Genomic DNA, 19622 nt, shown 5'->3' with positions numbered 1-19622 from the left:
AACTTACTCAAACAACAATGCTTTATACTTATACTATCTTAATCCATTTTAGATTGCTTTTTTGTACCGTAAACGTTAATTTTAAATGATTTGAACTTGTTGCAGTACCAAGTAGCCCAGCTGTACTCCGTAGCTGAAGCGAGCAAGAATGAGACGGGTGGTGGTGAGGGAATCGAGGTGCTCAAAAACGAGCCTTTCTCTGATCATCCACTCCTTGGAGGCAAATACCACAAGGGCCAATACACCTATAAAATCTACCACTTAGCAAGGTAGGTTCAATCGCATGGTTAATACATTAAAAATATTCATGCTTAGCGGAATCTATTCTTTTTAGATTCATTATTGCTCTCATATCATTTTTGCTGTATAAGGATTCTGTCAAGATTGCTTTTGCTTATGCAAAGTCCGTACGCGAGATGGAAATGTATCAATGAATAGTAGGCTACAGTGATTTCATAGTCTTGTTCTTGTCATTGCATATTTTTGTCATTTGTCTTGGAGCATTATAGCTGAGGAGAGATTTTTTTCAACTACCCGAAAAACATGATGATTCCATGATAAATGATTGTCAATTTCCAGACCAAGGAACCGAGTAAGTTACTATCTACCATCTCTAGCATTTCATTATTCATCATGATATCTGTGCAGAATCCATTTATTCTTTGGTGTTAAGAATAGAATTAAATTACAACTGATTTCGTACTATTCAAAAGAAGGTTCCTGTCTTTTAGTCCTGTCTTTAAAAGCCACTTCAGTTAGCTTTCATTTCTACTTATTGATTCAGCATCATCAATATCGGTGAGAATGTTCTCAATAAAACCTACCAATAATTATTTTTCAAATTAGTCAAAATCCATTTAGGTAATACTAGTAATAATGTATATTTCTTCACACCGATTATCATTAATTTTCAGCTTTCTATTAATACTATATTTTCTGTGAAGCATCCCCAACATTTATTCAAGGGTGATTTTATATAGTTTCGAACTTTCTTTTCTATCCTAATTGAAAATTGAAATATCACAATAAATTTTTATTCTTTAAAGTTCAAGTATATAATTTTTCAATTGCTTATAAACAATGCATTTATCTTTGACTCTGACATAAATAGTATAAAGGAAAGAAAAAAGTGGATTAGTATGAGAACTATAAAGTTTTGAATTTGAAAAAGTTTTACTTGAAATTTGAAGTTGTTGTATAAGTAGAATTGAGTAGAATGTTCTATTTGAAGTAGAATGTTGTATAAATCGAAGAAGTAAAGCTCCTCCCTCGATTGACATTTATTTCCCCTTCATTTATTCAATTTCAAACACAATTTCAAATACACCTTTGTAGGTGTATTTTTGTAATTAGACCATTATCCCCTTTTCAGAACAGTCTATAATAGTTGATTGAACAAGTATGCACTGTTCTTGATATTGAATTGAGAAGCTACTCAGAGATTCTCAGAATTTCCACCTAAATTGAGATGTTAATTCACCAAGCTAGTTAGCCAAATAATTTCTTGTTTGACTACTCTTGGAGTTTGATGCACAATTATGTGGAGATGATGACCAAACTATGCTCTCAGCTGTGTTCTGTTTAGACAGAAGATGATTGAGTAAACCATAAATAGATCCACCTTTCCTTGTTTAAATGGTATTGTTTCCTTGTAAGTGATGTTCAGTGTAGTTGAAGAATTTCTCAAGTCTCAAACTGTCCAGGCATTGCTGATTAAGTATGATTTAAATAAATTATTAAGTAATACGTTCATGGAAACGCTCGGTTGAGTGTTTGATAGTTATTTCAGATCGATCCCTACATAATTATGTTATAAAGAGTTTCAATTGAACTTACTTTATCATTCAAACAGAAATTTTTATGAGTATTTATTTATTTGTACAAAACATTATCATAATATAAAATTTGTCATTGGAGGAAAAACTAGGATGAGCCTGTACTATTTCTCTCCAAAAATGTTGATAGAATGTTTATGTTATCCAAAGGTTAAGTTTATGAAATCACACACTGCTTCGTCACTTGATTTTCGGTATTTTTAGTTATAAGATTCTATACTTTTTAGAACGGTTCTGCGTTTAGCTTGATTCTATCATTCCATTGAAGTCTCTATAACGATCTTCCATTAATCAATGAGTCTCATGAATGTTGAAAAATCGCATAAGTAACTAATATATTCCTTTCAAGTTACATAGTGAATTTCCCATAATGAAGCGAATTAATAAATTTATACTTCCATAAGTGAGCAAATCCATCTATTTACTATTATAATAATGAAGGAATTGGCTAATAGAAGAAAATTATAATTATATACATGTGCGGGATACGAAATACATGTTTAACGCATCATCACGTCTGAACTACTAACTTGAAATTTTGCTTGAATATTCTTACTTTACCGAAGATTTATAGGTCTATTTCCATTAATAAATCAAATAGAGTTTGATTTTGAAAATCAAAACAAATTCATTTTAATTTGTGATACAAAGTTTACGTAACAGAAGCCCAATCATATAGTTCTTCTATTGCAAATTATTATCACAGTTGTTGATGCTTCTAATATCAGCATCAGCATGAAACTATCAGACTAAATCCAATGCTCGTTAATAAAATTTTCTACACTCTCAAACTAAAATATTATTTTCATAAACTAAATATTTTCCTCCAAGCTGCTGAATTTTCCAATCTGGAAACAATATGAATAGAAAGATCCTGAAAGCGCTTCACTATAATACACTAATTCAAATGATAAGTAATGAGTCTTTGAGGAATGTGGATTGAATATTATAAATATTACTGAATATTCTACCAAAAACCTTGAATCCAACTACACTATTTTATTAAATTTTCAAGAAATCTTGGAAACTATTTGAGAGCTTTGGAAGAATTTCAGATCTAAAGAACTATTTGCTTTCAATCAGGATCGTTGTTGTAAACATAGTGGTGTGTGTGTGATACAGCTGAAGTTGCCCATCTTCCTGGTTCAGCTCTATTTATATCCCCACTTTTATCAAGTGTAGTTTTTGAGACATTGTAAACATTCAAATATTCTTTCGGTACTACCCTTTATTTTTTCGAATGAAACACTTGTTTAAAATCAGCTTGAAACCTACAATAACTATCGTTCTCTATTCATAATGCTTGTAAATAATATTACCTAATTTGTACTCCAAATGTATTTTTCTGTAGGCATATTCATCATGTCTATTCTTACTTCCTATACAACATAATGTTAACTAGATGTTAAACATGTCAGCTTCTAGAGGTCATACAGACATGAGTTTTTTTGTTGTAATTAGCATCATTTTTTACTAGTTCCGAATGGGAGGATTTTAATTATTGAATAAATCAAAAATGGATAAAAATATCCATTTTCGAGTTATTTTTGAGGATATTCAAAAGTTCATAAAAATGAGCATATCACAAAAATTTTGTGTATGGAACTATATATAACCTATATATAACCTATATATATAACCTATATATATAACCTATATATATATATATAGAAGACACTTTAGAGTTTGTAATATAAATTAAAACAGGAGACACGATATAAATAGATTGAAAGCACTTGAAAACTTACATTAGAAATGGGGAAATTTTCGGAGACTGTGTCTCCTTTCTCAACCAAGCACAGACACCTGTGCTTGGTCGTGTCTCCTGTTTTTATTTATATATATATATTAACTTTTAAAAATTCGCGGATGGATGAATATGATAAATTATCAACCGGGTACATCCAATAAGCAGTTTCACTTACTTTCTGACGTTTCGTCATTATCTCAAATGACATCTTTGGAGCTCAGGTATCTTACACTGACTCCTGCCTGTGCTTCAAAATTCTTCCTTCGTGGTCGAAGAGAGTACCTCCTCCCCTCTCCATCCTCCATGTGTTCAGCCTGGCGCTGCTGGGTGAATGGAATTCCCGGAGAAGTGTCTGGCTTTTGTGATGTGTTTGTTGTGTTCAGAATGATTTTCAGAAGAGAAGAGATATTTGTACTGTCATCCCTTTTTGTTAAGGCTACCTTGTTTCTCTATTTCCAAAGCCTCTCGTACAATCCTAACCCGAAAATCTTGAATGTTGGCTATTTGTTTAGAATTTTTCAAGTTTATTTTGTGCCCTGTGTTCTTTTCGTGGTTGTAAAGAGCTGAGGTGGATTGTTTGTTTTTTATGCTCAGTTTGTGTTCCTCTATCCTGGCTGATATTTTTCTATTTGTTTGACCTACATACATATTGTCACAATTCAGGCAGGGGATGCTGTAAACGCCTTGATTTTCTAGCTTTAATCTCTGAACGGGTTTTTTTAGAAATTTTGAAATAGTTTGTAGACTGGTTTGATTAGATATTTTTTCAGTATTCTTCCAATACGATCGGTGGTACCCTTGATGTATGGAATGGGGACGGTCTTTTTAAATGCTTTCTCTTCCTTGAGTTTTTCTTCAGGTTTTTGAGGTGTCAGTTAGTTGTTTTTTCAAAATTTTTCAATTATACTACAATTGTAACCATTACTCTTCAGTATGGATTTGATTGTCTTGATCTCCTCTGCTTTGCTTTTTTTTGTCAGTGAGATGGAGAGATCGAAAGATTAGACTATTGACTACAGAGAAGGAGTCAACTCAACTCCAACTACTCTGTCTCCTTCACCTGGAATATTTCTGAATCCTCCATCAACTTCCTAGATGTCAATGTAATCCTTTCCAACTCCAATACCTAATCCACCAATACTTTCACCAAATCCACCCACACTCAACAGTTCCTACACTTTGAGAGTTGCCATCCCTACCACATCAAAAGATCCCTCCCATGTTCCCTCTCAATCCAAGGCCAAAAAAATTGCAGAGATCCCCACCATCTTGACCAGTACCTCAAAAAACTCCACCAATCCCTCCTGAAATGTAACTATCCTGAAAGGTTGTTACAGAAACAAATCTCCTCCAAAACTGGCACTAATCCAACCACAAAAAAATCCCAAATCCCACAAACTCCAAAGCTCTGTACCGCCTACTTCCCTGGAATTGAAAACCTCAAACCCGTCCTTAAAGATCTGTTCCATGTCGTCTCCTCCAATCCCTCTACCAAACACCTTTTCCAGCAACCACCCACCCTCATTTATAAGCAACCTCCCAACCTCAAGAAAATTTTCAGTAAAAACAAATCACTCACCTCTGATGAAATCCCAACTTCACCTGGTACCCTACCTTGCAAACGCCCCTCTGTAAAACCTGTCCTATCACTGATTCTTCCATCTCCTTTACCAGTCCTATCACCAACTACACCCACCAAATCAATCAATCCAGTAATTGCATCTCCAAAAATTGCATCTACCTCCTTTCCTGCAACTTCAATCCTGCCTTCTATATAGGTGAAACCACCACTGCCCTAAACCTCTGGATCAACAATCACATGGCTTCCTTTAAAAATAATACTTCCCTACCCATCCCTACCCATGGCTCTGAGCACAACAAGAACTTTGACCAATGCTTCAAAGTCAAAGTCCTTACCACCCTCCCTCCCACAGCCCCCTCCATAATGTCAAAACGAAAGAATTGGCTTTTATTTGGGTGCTTGGAGCTGCTTCCAGTCCTGGTCTCAACAAACAGAAATAGTATCATAGCTATCAACTCTACACCAACTGTTTAATTAAATTGAAATAAATTTCATCATATCATAATAAATTTCACAGCTATCGAATATATATTAAATGTTCAATAGAAATGAAAAATAAATTTCATTCAAGTTCAATTCTACAATTCCTTTCCCCAATTTTAGTCTAATTCTTTCTTGATTTCTAATTTTAAATCTCCTCTTTTCTATCAATTCATAAGCTACACCTTACCTTATTCATAACCCACTCAAATCTTAAATCTCCCGTTTGTAACCACCCCCTAAATACCCCATAATGTCCCCTGAATCTGTACCCTTTTTCTCTCCATCCGTCTGCACCGCGTAATTGATGTTTTGACCCTGGAATTAAGTGAGAGTGCCCTTAATACTATCTTCACTTATAGTTACCATATCTCAAATAACGTTATCAACTACTTTCCGATTCTAATTTAAAATATCCGATCATCTGGGAAACGTTAAGGCTTCAAATTTTCTCTTTCTTATTTGATCAATCTATTCGCTGTATTTATTTGTTAATTTTTCAAATCCTGTGTGGGCAAGCCGTTGATGAGATGATCATTTTCTTAAATCAAATGTAAATTATTCCTATAATATAAAGCTGCTATTTAATGAATTCAATGATATTGTATTGTTTAGCTTGATTTTGTAGACAGTATTCAAAACCAGCTGAAAGTCTAAAGCAATAAGAATTCAATAATTATCCTAGAAATAAAAATGAGTATTAATGAATCAAAATAAGTATTTTTCTTATACATTCTAATAATTATTTCTATTCGAGAATAAGTGAAAATATTGAAAATATTTCCATTGTTGAAAATTCAAATTTAATGTTCTATCGGGAATAAAAAAAACGATGGTACTATACTTGTCTAGGAATCGTTTATGTTAATTTCTATCTCTTATCTTTAATGTCTCACGAGAGTTACCAGTTGTTTTTATATCTCTGTTATCTTCCACTTTACGTTTTAACATAAAAACTGGGCGTAGGAAATTTCAATAAAAACTCTTACAAATATCAATCAATTACTAGTTCATTTCAGTGTTGAACTCGAAAATTTTACTTTTGAAATCTAAATCGCTTATCATTTTTTTCAATCAACCTGAACCACTCAAATTTTCTCGAATCGAAGTTTCTATAATTATTATAGACTATTCGTCTATCGTATGTTGAATTGCATTTTTCATCAAATATCGATGGTTTATAAACCAGGTTGTCTCTATTAATCAACTTGCTTTTTAATAGTTTTTGTTTCTACTCATTGCAGCACTATTATTGACGATTATACTGTGTTTTCACAAATTGTGAACAACACTACGTGTTGTTACTAAACATGAATAGACAACTACTATCAAAGACCTTGCAGTTCCAGTTTTGGTAGAATGTCACGTATTTTTGTGTGCTAGGAGCAATGAAGATGGAAGTATACTAAATTACTAATACTTCAAAGTCTATGTATTCTATTCAGCAATTATTTCAACATTATCTTTCAACTAAATAGAGCATATCTTCAAGAGTACATTATTATAACTTTGTTTGACTTTATAGTATATTATTCAAAATAGCTGAAATATTTATTATTGATTGATTTCACAACACGTAAGGTCATCTATTAATTTGTCCACTCAGCACTATTCAGTACTAATAATTAATATTACTGTAAAATGATAAAATAAATATTATCAATATTGGGATGCATTTTATAGTACTCCTTTCTAAAGACTAAAGATTGTCCATCGTCCATGCTGGTCTATTAATTAGTATATCAGTATATGAATAGAATATATACGAGTATTATTGTACTATTAGTTTATATTTTGTAATTGTAATTAGTATACATATTACAGTATGTAGCCTACTATTAGTAGAATATGCTACAATCTCAATATGCATAATAACACCAAACATCGAGCATAAACCGTTAAAAAAATTGTTCTTGAAAGATTCGTCTGTTTAGTCTCTCATTCAACGCTGAAAATAATTGACTATTTACATTATGAGCTGTTTATTGGTATTCATTTTGTAATCGCCAGTTTTTGTTTAATCATTCATTGCACTGTGAACGCTTTTGAGTTGATTTATTGATTGAACAAACTGAAGTTTTCAGCCATCCTTGATATAATTGACCACACACATACAACTTATTTCGTCAGGTACTGTTTGAACAAGTTGACTATTTGTTGACTATAGTTGACAAGTTGAGTATTTGCACATCTAAACGAAGATTGACACCGCATCAGAACCTTGCGGAACTCAGAACTCCTGACCGCTCTTTGTGTGCACACAGCCATAACAATATGTTCATGAATATTCATCTCTGAGATCTGTAAAAAATATTTTAATAGTGACTTATATTAATGTTAATGGCAGACTATTGATGGATTAATTCTGCTGGATCGGCTAAATTTGATGAAACTCATCTACTTCAACCATAATCTGTAACTTGAAAACACTTTTGAAATCTGGAGTTGACTACCATAGATACATAAGTATGTAAGTATAATACATTATGTAAGTAAAATATATATATGTAAGTACAATGCATATAATGTAAGTTCAATACATATGCAAGTTCATGAAATTCGTTCAAGTTTTTAGTTGGCGTGACAATCTTTGATCTTAGTTTTAATTAGAATTAATTGAATTCATTTCCTCATTAAAACTTGTGATTCTATGAGTAGGTGTTAATCCCTACAAATTGGAAAGATTATTGTGAAGATTGATAGCTTTGTCGTGTAATCGAAGAAGAATGATAAAAGTATCAAGTGAGTCGATTACGAAGCTTTGAGGTGAGGCTCGGAAATCCTTGCTAAGTGGAAGATGGTCTTACTTTCCTGTGAAAATTGAAAGAAATTTCCAATGTGGAATGGATTCTTGGGACGAATAATAGTCTGAATCATGCTCGGTACACAGATGGCAGGTTTTCCTCAAAGATTGATGGCTTAACAAGCTCAGAACAGCGAATCCATTTTTGAGCGTAGCCTGGGCAACGAAAGATAATCCTCACAATCTTCTAACACGGGCTTAGATATTGGAATATTTTCGATCCAGCTCGAAAACAACACAAACTGACAATGCCAGCTCTCAATAATATATGCTGCAGATTTCCGAAGTGACGTTGAAGTTTCAGTCTCAATCCTGGAAAAAACTTGCAAAATGTGTGTCTCAACAAAATAATGATCAAAATTATTATTCACTAATATTATCTTCAATGATTTATTAGTTGAGGTGATAATAGGTGTCTTCTGATGAATGAAACTTACCTAGATCAAACATCATCATCAATTTATTCATTTATGTCTCACGTAAGGGTCGCTCAACCAGTGTGTATAAACTCTATAATTATATATTTTTTTTGTTATGATATCAGACTACTTGTCAGATCAAATCCGATACCCGATTACTACTGTTTTACAGGGACTGTGACCATTGACCTGTACCGGACAACCTCTGAAAAAAAAATTGATTTTGTTCAGATTATTTCAAAACCAGATAGTTTTGAAAATGTTATCGACATCGAGGATTGAATCCACAAGATATGATAAATTATATTACAGTATATTTTTTGTACTTTTAATTGCAGGCAAAATTATCATATTCGGTGAAAAAAATGATGTTATATGGTATATCATATTTGTTAAGGTAGTAAGCGTATGTCATTGAGGGTCGTGAATGTGTCTAGCGTTTGTCGTGATCTGTATAGATCAGATTGTGAGAAGCAGTTCACCAAAGAAATGGTCCCCGGTTGTGGACCTTTCTTTCTGCTGGAAAAGACCGCCATTATCGTTTGGCGATACTATTCATTGAATTCTCTCTCACAGCTTTGTGATTCTGTTGTCAATTGGAAGTACTTAGGCGAATTTATGGTGGTTCAGAAGATTCAAAACGCTCATAACGATTTTTTATTTATTCGAATTGCTTTACTTTTGAACGTGAATTTACGTTCAAGGTAACGTTTTCTTTTCAATTTTTAATCCATTTAAAAAAAAATAATTTTGAATCTATGAGCATGACCTTTGCTTGAATAGACTCGTTGAATCCTAGTGTGCTGCTGAAATTGTGTTTCCGATAAATTTTGCCCATTCAGAGGTGTCGGGCAGAAAAAGATTACCATTGGTTCATAAGGGAGTGTTCACGCAGAATGTTTGGTAGACAAGATACCAGAACGGCAATAAGTTAATTTGAAATAAATTCAGAAAAGACGCTGACAACCACAAGAAGATACAAATTTAGTGCTAAAATATTACAATGTTCATTCAACAATCATAGTTTCGAAAATTGTTTTCATACTTATAATTGTTTTTAAAATGTTATAGAATTATTTATTTATCATCGAATATTTTTTGATATTTGAGATGTCATGTAGAACTAATTGAATAATGAAAATGTCCGCATCAGGTTTGTATAAAAAGTAATTAAGTTTCCAGTCAAGTATTTCTCTTTGCTTTTATAATCTTCCAATAATCAACTTCAATCTTCTTGTTTACGTTTTTTCTTGTCAAGCACAAACTTTCAATGGAAGGTTGGTCTCAATTCAAAAAGCGGAACCAATAGATTGCTTTATATCTACAACACTTCTCACATTACAAAGTAACAGCACTGGATCAGTAAGGTTGGATTGAACGTGGTAAGATTGGCGGAACAAGAAGAACCATTTGCTATCAACAATGGCTTTTTAACATGTAGTTGGTATGATATCATGTATTGTGCTCACTCTTAACCATCCTTCATTCCTAAATGCATTTCTGTGATACATTTCATCCTTCTTATACCATACAGTTTGATTTGTACCCCGCTTTGATTACAAACTCCAAATTGTAGGTTATGTAAAATACTACCTGCCATACGTATGTATAAAGATTTTTCGAAAAACGTCATGTAAAATCAGTGTAAAATAATGAGACTGCTACTGTACTTGAATTTAGGGCGTGGCTTAATAACATAGCGTTGCTTGGAGTATAGCCACTCCTATATTTTTTGGTGTCTTGTGTTAATTTTGTCTTTTTCTGCTAGAATTACTCCTCTCTTAAATTCTCTAAAGTGAACTGACCTACCTATATTTAAAAAAATCAATAAACTATGAAGTTGCATTGTGATATGATGTTCAATTATCATAATATGACTGCTATAGATCTCTCAATAAAATGTTTTAGAAGAGTAACTGCAACTAAAGTTGGGGCGGAAACAAATTGGGTCCAGGGGTACCAAATTGCTAAATCTCCACCTCTGCTAATAGAATTGTTGAACTCAAGGTTAAATTCAAAATATATTAATTATAAGTTGAATTTAGCCTGTAACACTTCCTTTACAAATTGTTTTTTCTGTAAGTTCGCCAAAGAATTAGAATTTTCTAATAATTGAAATCAATTGTTGAAAATATTGATGCGCTTTCACTACATCACAACTCTCCTATTATCAGACTTTCTTACTTATCAGATATCTAAGACTTTTATAAGGTTAGCTATTTATAAGGTTACTTCTATTTTGTTCCATTTGAGCATCTCCTTAGGCCAGTTTCACACGGCAGAGACCTCGCTCCTGGAATATCATATTACGGAAGATCATATTTCATATTTTGCAGCTCTCCTGTACTTTCACATGGGGATCTTACGAATAAGCCGACAGATCTAACAACTACACCGACGTTTGCTCAAAGTATGACTCATCACTTTTTCTCAAAGTCTAACTTCCTTAAAAATATAGATAGAAGATTTCTGATTTCAGATTTGGATTCAGCGACCCCAATTTCTTTTTAGTGTAAGTCCCGTTTTCGAAAATATCCGAAAACAAGGAAGTTATGGCTGTTTTTAATAAAGCTTTCTATTATCATATAATTATATGGTAAAAACGAACAGGTACTGTACTATACAGTATGTAAGTACTGTAGCTATTATAATACAACTTACACTGTATTCGTGTAGGAAATTTAGTAGGATATTTATCTTGATTTCTGAAAATACCCCAAAATAAGGGAGTAAGATAACTTTGAAAAACCAAAGTTTTCCTATTATGTCTTAGACTAAAAACGTGTAACAAATATCAGATCACTATTCAAGCTATCAAGCTTTTCATAAATTTATTTGTCTCCACATGGCAGAAGGTTTGCGCCCAACGTTTTCACTTAAACATTTCTGTGATTAAATTGTGATAGAGCACATTATCGTATTGATCTTCTAAATCCAGTTACATGTACATCGATTTTCGTAAAATTGATTTTTTACCGTTCCTATGAATTCTATGAATTCTTTATACAGGTTCAGCACAACTTCTTAAATAACATTATGTTTGCTTCAACAGGATTCATAAGGATGACAAAACATTGAACAACAAAAAAACGCTTTCTGAGTAACTGGCTTTAACAAAGCATGGCTTCACAAAATACAGTACGATAATTTAGAATAGTTGGTACAATGGTTATGCTTTTCGCATTATGGCAGCACTGTGCTTGCTCACTCACTTCTCCAGTTGACACTTGTTGACTTGTCAGTTGTTTACTTGACTTGACTTTGACACCTGTCATTATGTGATGTCTGAGTTTGATGTGGAGCTGTTGATTACTGCAGTTTGCAACCGACCTGCTCTTTGGGATAAAAGTCTTGACATCTACAAGGACCGGAATGAAGTCGCCAAAAGTTGGATGGAAGTTAAAAAGAAATAGTCAATAATTGCTGGGAATTTAAAGTGATATTCAACGATTTGAACCTGATAAATTAGATTGTTGAATGACAACTGAAATTTAGTGAATTTTACTGTACAACATTCCTTTTCCTCCTATTTTATTGGTTGATGAGTGGAGATGATTTATGATTTCATATTTGGATTCATCTTTTCATAGTTCAATATTTTTTTTGGAAAACTAGAACTTTTAAAAATTGAAAATGTTTATGTTTAAACTTCTCAGGTGTTCAAAAACTTCTTGAAACCTTTGCCTGTCCCTTTGTGAGGCAGGAGTATTATTATCTTAGTACGTTTACTATATAATCATATGATAATGGAAAGCTATATTAAGAACAGCTATAACTCCCTTTTTTTCGGGTATTTTTGAAAATGGGACTTGCTCTTTAAAGAATTTGGGGTCGCTGAATCCAAATCCGAAATCAGAAATCTTCTATCTATATTTTTAAGGAAGTTAGACTTGGAGAAAAAGTGATGAGTCATACTTTGAGCAAACGTCGGCGTAGTTGTTAGATCTGTCGGCTTATTTGTAAGATCCCCATGTGAAAGTACAGGAGCTGCAAAATATGAAATATGATCTTCAGTAATATGATCATCCAGGAGCGAGGACTCTGCCGTGTGAAACTGGCCTTACAGCTTCAGTAAGGTTTGTAAAATAATGAGCTTTCAGTACTTGAGGCTTAAACTTGCGTCTGTATGTTTGTTTAGAGTGCTTAAGATATGCTCGCTGTAACAACAACAACTTGCCTACTTGCCGCTGTGAAAGCTTGTAGCCTATCATATTCCATTTATATGCCACTTGAACGAATACATTTTTTCCCCATTCAATTGAAGTACTCAATGCGAATAAGAAACTTGAACATAAAGATTGAAGCAACGTGAACAATGTCTCCTCTCCAATCGATAATTGTGTAGTGTTAATAATGTGAATCAGCATGACTGAATATTGAACTAACTTTAAACTTTTCATTCTTCGTAAAACGTAAATAGAATATCTATGATAAATAATAGCATAGACTAAATAAACAAATATGTGATGATAGTATTTAAAAATAATTAATCATAACAATAAAATAATAGCAATGGAATATTACTTTTATCCATTTAAAATAGATTTAAATGCTATTGGTTTGCGAGAAGGGGGTAATCAGAGCCATAACACCGGAAAGGGCAGCTGATTGGATACTCTAAAACAATATATCTCAATGAAAAATGGATTTATTTCAATAGTATGTGAATTTCAACTAGTTATCCAAGATGATGATGTTTTTGTATAATTAAATTGTTTGAAATTAAGGAGAAAGGTATAGGCCTATCATGTGAATGCCCAAGTTGTATTGCTTCGTGAAAGGCAATGTCTGAGTACGCTGGACAGTCGACACCCCTTTCAATAGACCTTTCAAACAGCTTTGAATAGAGCTGTGTAAATCGTAGAATAAACAATCTATGGCTATTATCTGGTAAAAGATTCACTTTTTTGCCTATTTAATATATGCTTTTTTTGAAAAATCTTTTAAATGTATCATGGACGTTCATTGGCCTGTATTTGATTGAAAATATCAAAAGCTGAATAATGCATTCTAATGCATCTCTTCCCTCAAAGCCGTGCGTGTTTTTAAAATAACAGCACCCTCAAAACTTGGCACTTTGCGTTCTAAGCATGAACATCCGTGTAAAAAACAATAGTGATCAATTATTGTAAATGTGTGTCACTCAGACTATATTGTACTTGAGAAACTGTGCTATTCTGTTAAAGACGTCAATAGTCCACTTGTCTATTAGATACCGTGATAATGTCAGAAACAGTGAATAGATATGTTGAGAGTGCGCGGTATCTTTAGGATATGATGCCTTCCTATTTCGGAACGTGTTTTATCAGTAAATTGCCAACTATATAGTAGTATAGTCTATATAGCACTATGTAGTGCTTTCGCGGTCTCTCGACAAAGCAGGAAAGTTTTATCAGTGGTTGGATAAGGTCGATAATTTCTATAGGAGCTCAGATAATAGAATAAAAGCAGTCTCCACAAGCGGCAATAGAATTGTTCTTCATTTTTTGTAAAAAGCGGTATTTGTGATTCGGTTGTCTTTGTGTCTCTGTTCGTTTTAGGATTTTCAAAGGGTACAAATTTTGCGGATTAAATTCGCTTTTTTTGTTACGAGAAGCTGTCAAATTTTCAATGCCCTACTTCCAATTTTTCCAACAAGAAATCTAGCAAAACGTTACAATAAAACATCTTATATGATCGTTACATTATTGCTTTTGTTAGAGTATCGATCCAAATAAAGGAAAGAAGTATGAATTTGCTGCTTGAATCTGCTCATTATTCTATCTTATCCAATTTCGTAATTTCTCGTAACTTTTTGATTGGTTAACTATTGAATTGCAAGAACTTCTTCTGTTGCTCAATTGTTCAGTTACATTCATAAATATAAATTATCAATACATTATTTCTCTCTGAATTATGTTAATGTTTGTTTATTACATTGATTGATTCATTTATTTATTCTCATTCCTGGGCTAGAGACACCTTTTTCATTATAATATATTTTAAATAGCTGACTATCTTATCTTCTGATTGAGCATAAAACATGCAAACCAACTGATTGTCATTCCGGTTCAAAGAAAGCCTAGAAGAGAAGCGGCTCCAAATTCTTCTGTTTAAAAATGCCATAAATAATATAGATTTCAAATTATAGAAATTTCATAAGTGTAATTTCCTCTTGATGCTATAACTACTAAACATAATGTCATAATCCAATTGGATATTTAAAATCGCAACTATTATAGCCCTAAGGTTCGAACCTGTGAAAATGAGATGGTGATGAATAAGATTTTTCATTATCAATTTCTGAAAAATGATAACTTGACTGCTTCAATTTTATGTGAATTCCAATTTGTCAAGAACAAGGAAAGAGTAAACTTCTAACTCTGGCGGTAACCACTGTTGTTTGTTATGTGCCTAGATTGGATCTATCTTTATTATAGAGTCTAGAGACTGCATTTGAAGTGGTCTAGATTTGGATTTGCTGCACATTCGCACTGACACTCCACTCAAACAAGTTTCTCCCGCGTTTCCGCATAAGAGTCCTCCAGTCATTTCATTCCAGATGACAACTGGCAAACTGTTCTCCATTTCTATCATAACGCAGACTTGTGAATTCGAATCTTCTCGTCTTGTTGGAATGTTCTAGTTGTTGTAAATTCACATTGATATCTACTTGCAAATGGAAATCTAGTTGAACTGTTTATCAAGAATTGAATCCTGGCCATCCTAAAAAAAGGAACTAGTGTTGTGGGCGGAGTCTGGGGGGGTATTCGGAATAGGCCCGCCCCCCTGAAAAATAACTTCTAAATTTAGATTTTAAAGGGTTGTTTTAAAGATATTTAAAAGAAATGGAAAAATTCAGGAAAACTTACAAAATATCTTTTTCATATTTGGTCCCAAGAGGTACCGGTTTGACGTACCGGCTTGAACAATTTGAATGGGCCATTTTGTGCCCCACACCTCACCATCAATCTGAAACACATTAATTAGTGATTAAACATCTTAATATCGTTTGACGTTTCTCAATGTTTTAAAAATATCTTACAAACTACTCAGGTGCCGCTTCCAGTATTATACCTTCTATTTGCAGTACTAAGTTATTGTTTCTCTCTGAGATGTTTGGAGAAAAATATTATTGGAAATAAATTACACCAATGTTATTCACACTAACAATATTTTATTAAGAAGCCTAATGAACATCTTTTCAACCTAGGTTGTTATCACGTAAATTGAAATCCTTTTGATACCAGATATCGCCGATTTACCTCGAAATCAATAAAAAAAATTTTACTTGAATCACTTTTGTTATTTAAACATGATTCTACTTGTTCAGTTTATCAGTTGAAACTCGATAAAATTTATGACAGTTCCCTTTTGTGGAAGTTTTCAAATTGACACCCAAAAGTAAACAAGTTATTGTCTTTCTTCGTGAAGTTGGAGAAAAATATTATTGAAAATATAAAAATATTATTGGAAATAAATTATTTCTAAAAAGTCATCAAACATGTGAAAAATTAAGTATGTAGGAAATTTGCTTCTCGTGATGGTTGTTCAGATCAGATGGTTGCGTTTGGTAATAAGAAGTTGGTGATGTAACAGCTAAGAGATGTTTCAGAAAAAGTCTCATATAGCATGCAAGTTTTAAAAATAAAATCCATATTCATGCGGTTTTTATGTATTCAACTCATACTCTGTATCGTATAGTCCGTAACACTACGCAGCGTAAAGAGAATATGCAAACGCGTTAAATGAGAACATCTCAGCTGCCAGATTATTTGAATAGTTTTTTGTAGAACATCAACATTGCACCTATATACGAACATGATGAAACTCATTAGTATTACAATATATTCACAATTCCCTTTTTGCGTAGGGTATACGCTTGCGCTTCTCAATAAATAATGAATAAAAATCAAGGGAAAAATAGGATAAGTTCTCAAAATCTAGCTACCTACTTTCCAGGTATGAATGTCGATTTGGTTGTACAAGGATCCAGGGCAAACACATCGATTCATAATTTTATTATGTGTATTTTTATGATCACTTACATTTAATAAACAATTGTGTATAATTTCTTAAATTGAGTTTACTGTCGATTGAACCATTCATCACTCCTTAAGATAAAGTCCACTTTGCTTTGGTCTGAGAATATTCCATCACTCTATGGACAAATAATTTCTTTTCTGGATGTTTCTCATCCAAATGCTTCATTTTTTGATGCTTTTGATAATAGTGGTCAAGCGATTAGAGCAAGTTGATCATTTTGAAAACTTGGGAACCGCCTTGAGCAGCATTGGGAAGATAGTACATGAAACTAAAAGCTAATAACATCTTTTACCATTTGCACAATTCCCTGATAGGAAAGGAAGAGGTTGTTGGCTTGAGACGAAAATGCAGATGTTCAAGGCATTATAAAAGCCCACCTTGCTGTATGCAGCTGAGAGTTGGGGTTGGCCGGTCATCTAGTTCATCTAGAATCCACTGAGATGAAATATTCATCAGCTGATTGAATGATAAATTATTTTTTAAACAATTTTTCTTCTGATGCATTTTTATTGTTTTTTCTTTGTCCTGAAAAAGGACGAAGGAGTGAGTCAATTTTTTTTTGTCTAACGAACTCTACCTGTAAAAAGGTTCGAAGAATACGTGTTCAAAATTTGAAGCTGATTGATCTATTATTTCTAAAATTATTGTAGAACATACAAACAGACGGACAACGACTTTTTCCAGAAGAACATTTTCAATTAATTTTTTAGTTCAAGTTGATAATTAATATTTTTTCTCCATTTATTCCGATAACTCTGCACTCTCCATAATGGATCAATAAATTGAACAAAAGTGAGACGAAGGATGTAGGATGTAGCTCATGCCTCATACATGTGCAAGTGTGAGTGCTTATATAAGACTTTTACATAAGAACAATGTTTTTCAACCGTTCATCTTATCATGATTGACAGTAATGCAAGATGAGTGTATTTTGCATTTAGTATTTTTAGAGATTCTGTATTTTGCATTGGTCCTTGAATTTTGGCCCGGTTGACGTGACGTAGCATATTTTGTACCAGATTTGTGTAAGATAACTAACGAAACCTAATGTTCACAAAACTACTAGTTTTAGAGATTAAAGATAATAAGTAACAAGTATTTGTCGAAACTGAGTTATTGGTCGATGATTATGCAATTGATTCGATTCTTTGTTTATGTATAGTTCATATAATTGTTTGTTCTATTTTGATTTGTGATTTCAAGATTAATAATTCATTGAAGAAATTGAAATGGACATAACCTACATAATATTTGGACGATTTGAGACAACATTTAGAAATAGAAGAAGTTTTGGGCAATAGCCTGTTTTTCTTTTCTGACTATTGTATTGTTTGCTCTATCGAATAAATAAATAAATAATAATTTCCTCTTTTTCCATCCTTCAGTCTCCTGAAGGAGACTGACTTATCTTCCTCTAAATCATAAGTTAATAATTCCAACACTCCTTATGATGTGTGAATTCAGAAGATTAATATCCATTAACGATTTTTCATAATGTCCTTTTCGTTGCCAATCGGCTTGCAGCTTAACCACTAAGAGAGGATTATTCTTTAATGTATGAAGGAACCGACTTCATCAACAATGCATTTCCTCTGAAAGAACATTGAAAGTAAGTGATTAATAACTTGAAGCAGTAGGCTGATCAATGATTATTGTATAAAACCATGAATTTAACGCTTGATTGGAGAATGAGGAAAAATAAGGGCTGTTAGCTTGGTGAATGGCGACAAGTCTATTCTTTGTTTTAGAAGCAGATTTTCATTTTAGCCGTGTAATTTCGAGCGCTTCAAGTTATTATCGACAAAGCTTGCAATAGGGCTGTGCTCTCAGATGATGTTTAATTTGAAAAACTACAAGGGCTCTTGAAATCTGTATGTAGCTGCTTTATCCCACGTTACAATGGCGAGCTTTTAATTTTCACAGCCAGACTGGAAAGTGATGAAATTCTGGTACTCTTCATCATTGCTCGTGCACTCTTAATTAATTTGCGAATTGAATCTGCCGGATATTTTCATTTCTCGTGAAGTAAAACAATGAACAATATTCCAGGACAGTGCAATACACATGGCAAAGTTTGAATACATTGTCCGAAGAGCTTGTTGAAAATTACTGAGATCAGAGTTGAGTGGATTCGTAGCCAGCAGAGGTGCAAGCAGAGGTGAAGCCTCTAGCCTTCTAACATGACGCACAGTACTTCAATTAGCTCAAATCAAATCTGAATACATCTGGATGAAGCTTTCATTTTATTCTGTATCATCAAATCGATATTTTTGATTCAATTAACTTTGAGTTGGTCACTGACATTTCAAGTGATACTCCACAGATTTTTCCAGAATATCCAATGTATTGTTAGGGGATTCAATCGCTATGTGATGAGTTGAAACAGATGTGAATGTATTTGTCCTTGTGTATCTGTGTTTAAGTCCTAAATCAGCGATGATAAATCTGAATTTTGATCGAGTGCTGTTACTCGAAATAAAATTGATGGTGAACTTCATTGCATTCAAGACTTGATTGAGAGGTGGATGAAATTCGAGATTCTTAAATCTTTTTCAATCGATTTTTTAAGTAACTTTCTGTTTTGTGAAGTATATTTTGTGGTAGATATCGATATTGAATTAAAAAGACTTGATATTGTCGATGTCACTAATTATTAGTGGTGTACCACTTATATACTAGTCTCGGTTGTTACACAATTCTCAATCTCTAGTGAACTGAAAGTTTAAAC

The 19622-nt window shown here is 33.0% G+C and overlaps 1 protein-coding gene and 1 long non-coding RNA gene across 5 annotated transcripts in view; one reads left to right on the top strand and one right to left on the bottom strand.

The window, feature by feature from the left end:
- Window positions 1-19622, top strand: part of LOC111045800 (phosphatidylinositol transfer protein alpha isoform) — a 100597-nt gene that overhangs the window by 18268 nt on the left and 62707 nt on the right. For all 4 annotated transcript variants that reach the window (XM_039441765.1, XM_039441766.1, XM_039441768.1 and 1 more), the window contains exon 3: window positions 106-269. In XM_039441765.1, the coding sequence (XP_039297699.1) occupies window positions 106-269 (164 nt within the window). The remainder of the gene's footprint in view (window positions 1-105; window positions 270-19622) is intronic.
- Window positions 8933-19622, bottom strand: part of LOC120354489 — an 85074-nt gene continuing 74384 nt past the window's right edge. Inside the window, exons 2-3 of the long non-coding RNA XR_005573068.1 lie at window positions 15721-15820; window positions 8933-9074 (exon numbers count right to left, since the gene is read on the bottom strand). This is a non-coding gene — a long non-coding RNA (uncharacterized LOC120354489). The remainder of the gene's footprint in view (window positions 9075-15720; window positions 15821-19622) is intronic.

This window comes from Nilaparvata lugens, chromosome X, assembly GCF_014356525.2.
Source record: "Nilaparvata lugens isolate BPH chromosome X, ASM1435652v1, whole genome shotgun sequence".
NCBI lineage: Eukaryota > Metazoa > Arthropoda > Insecta > Hemiptera > Delphacidae > Nilaparvata > Nilaparvata lugens.
This window is presented reverse-complemented; position numbering and strand designations above follow the sequence as displayed.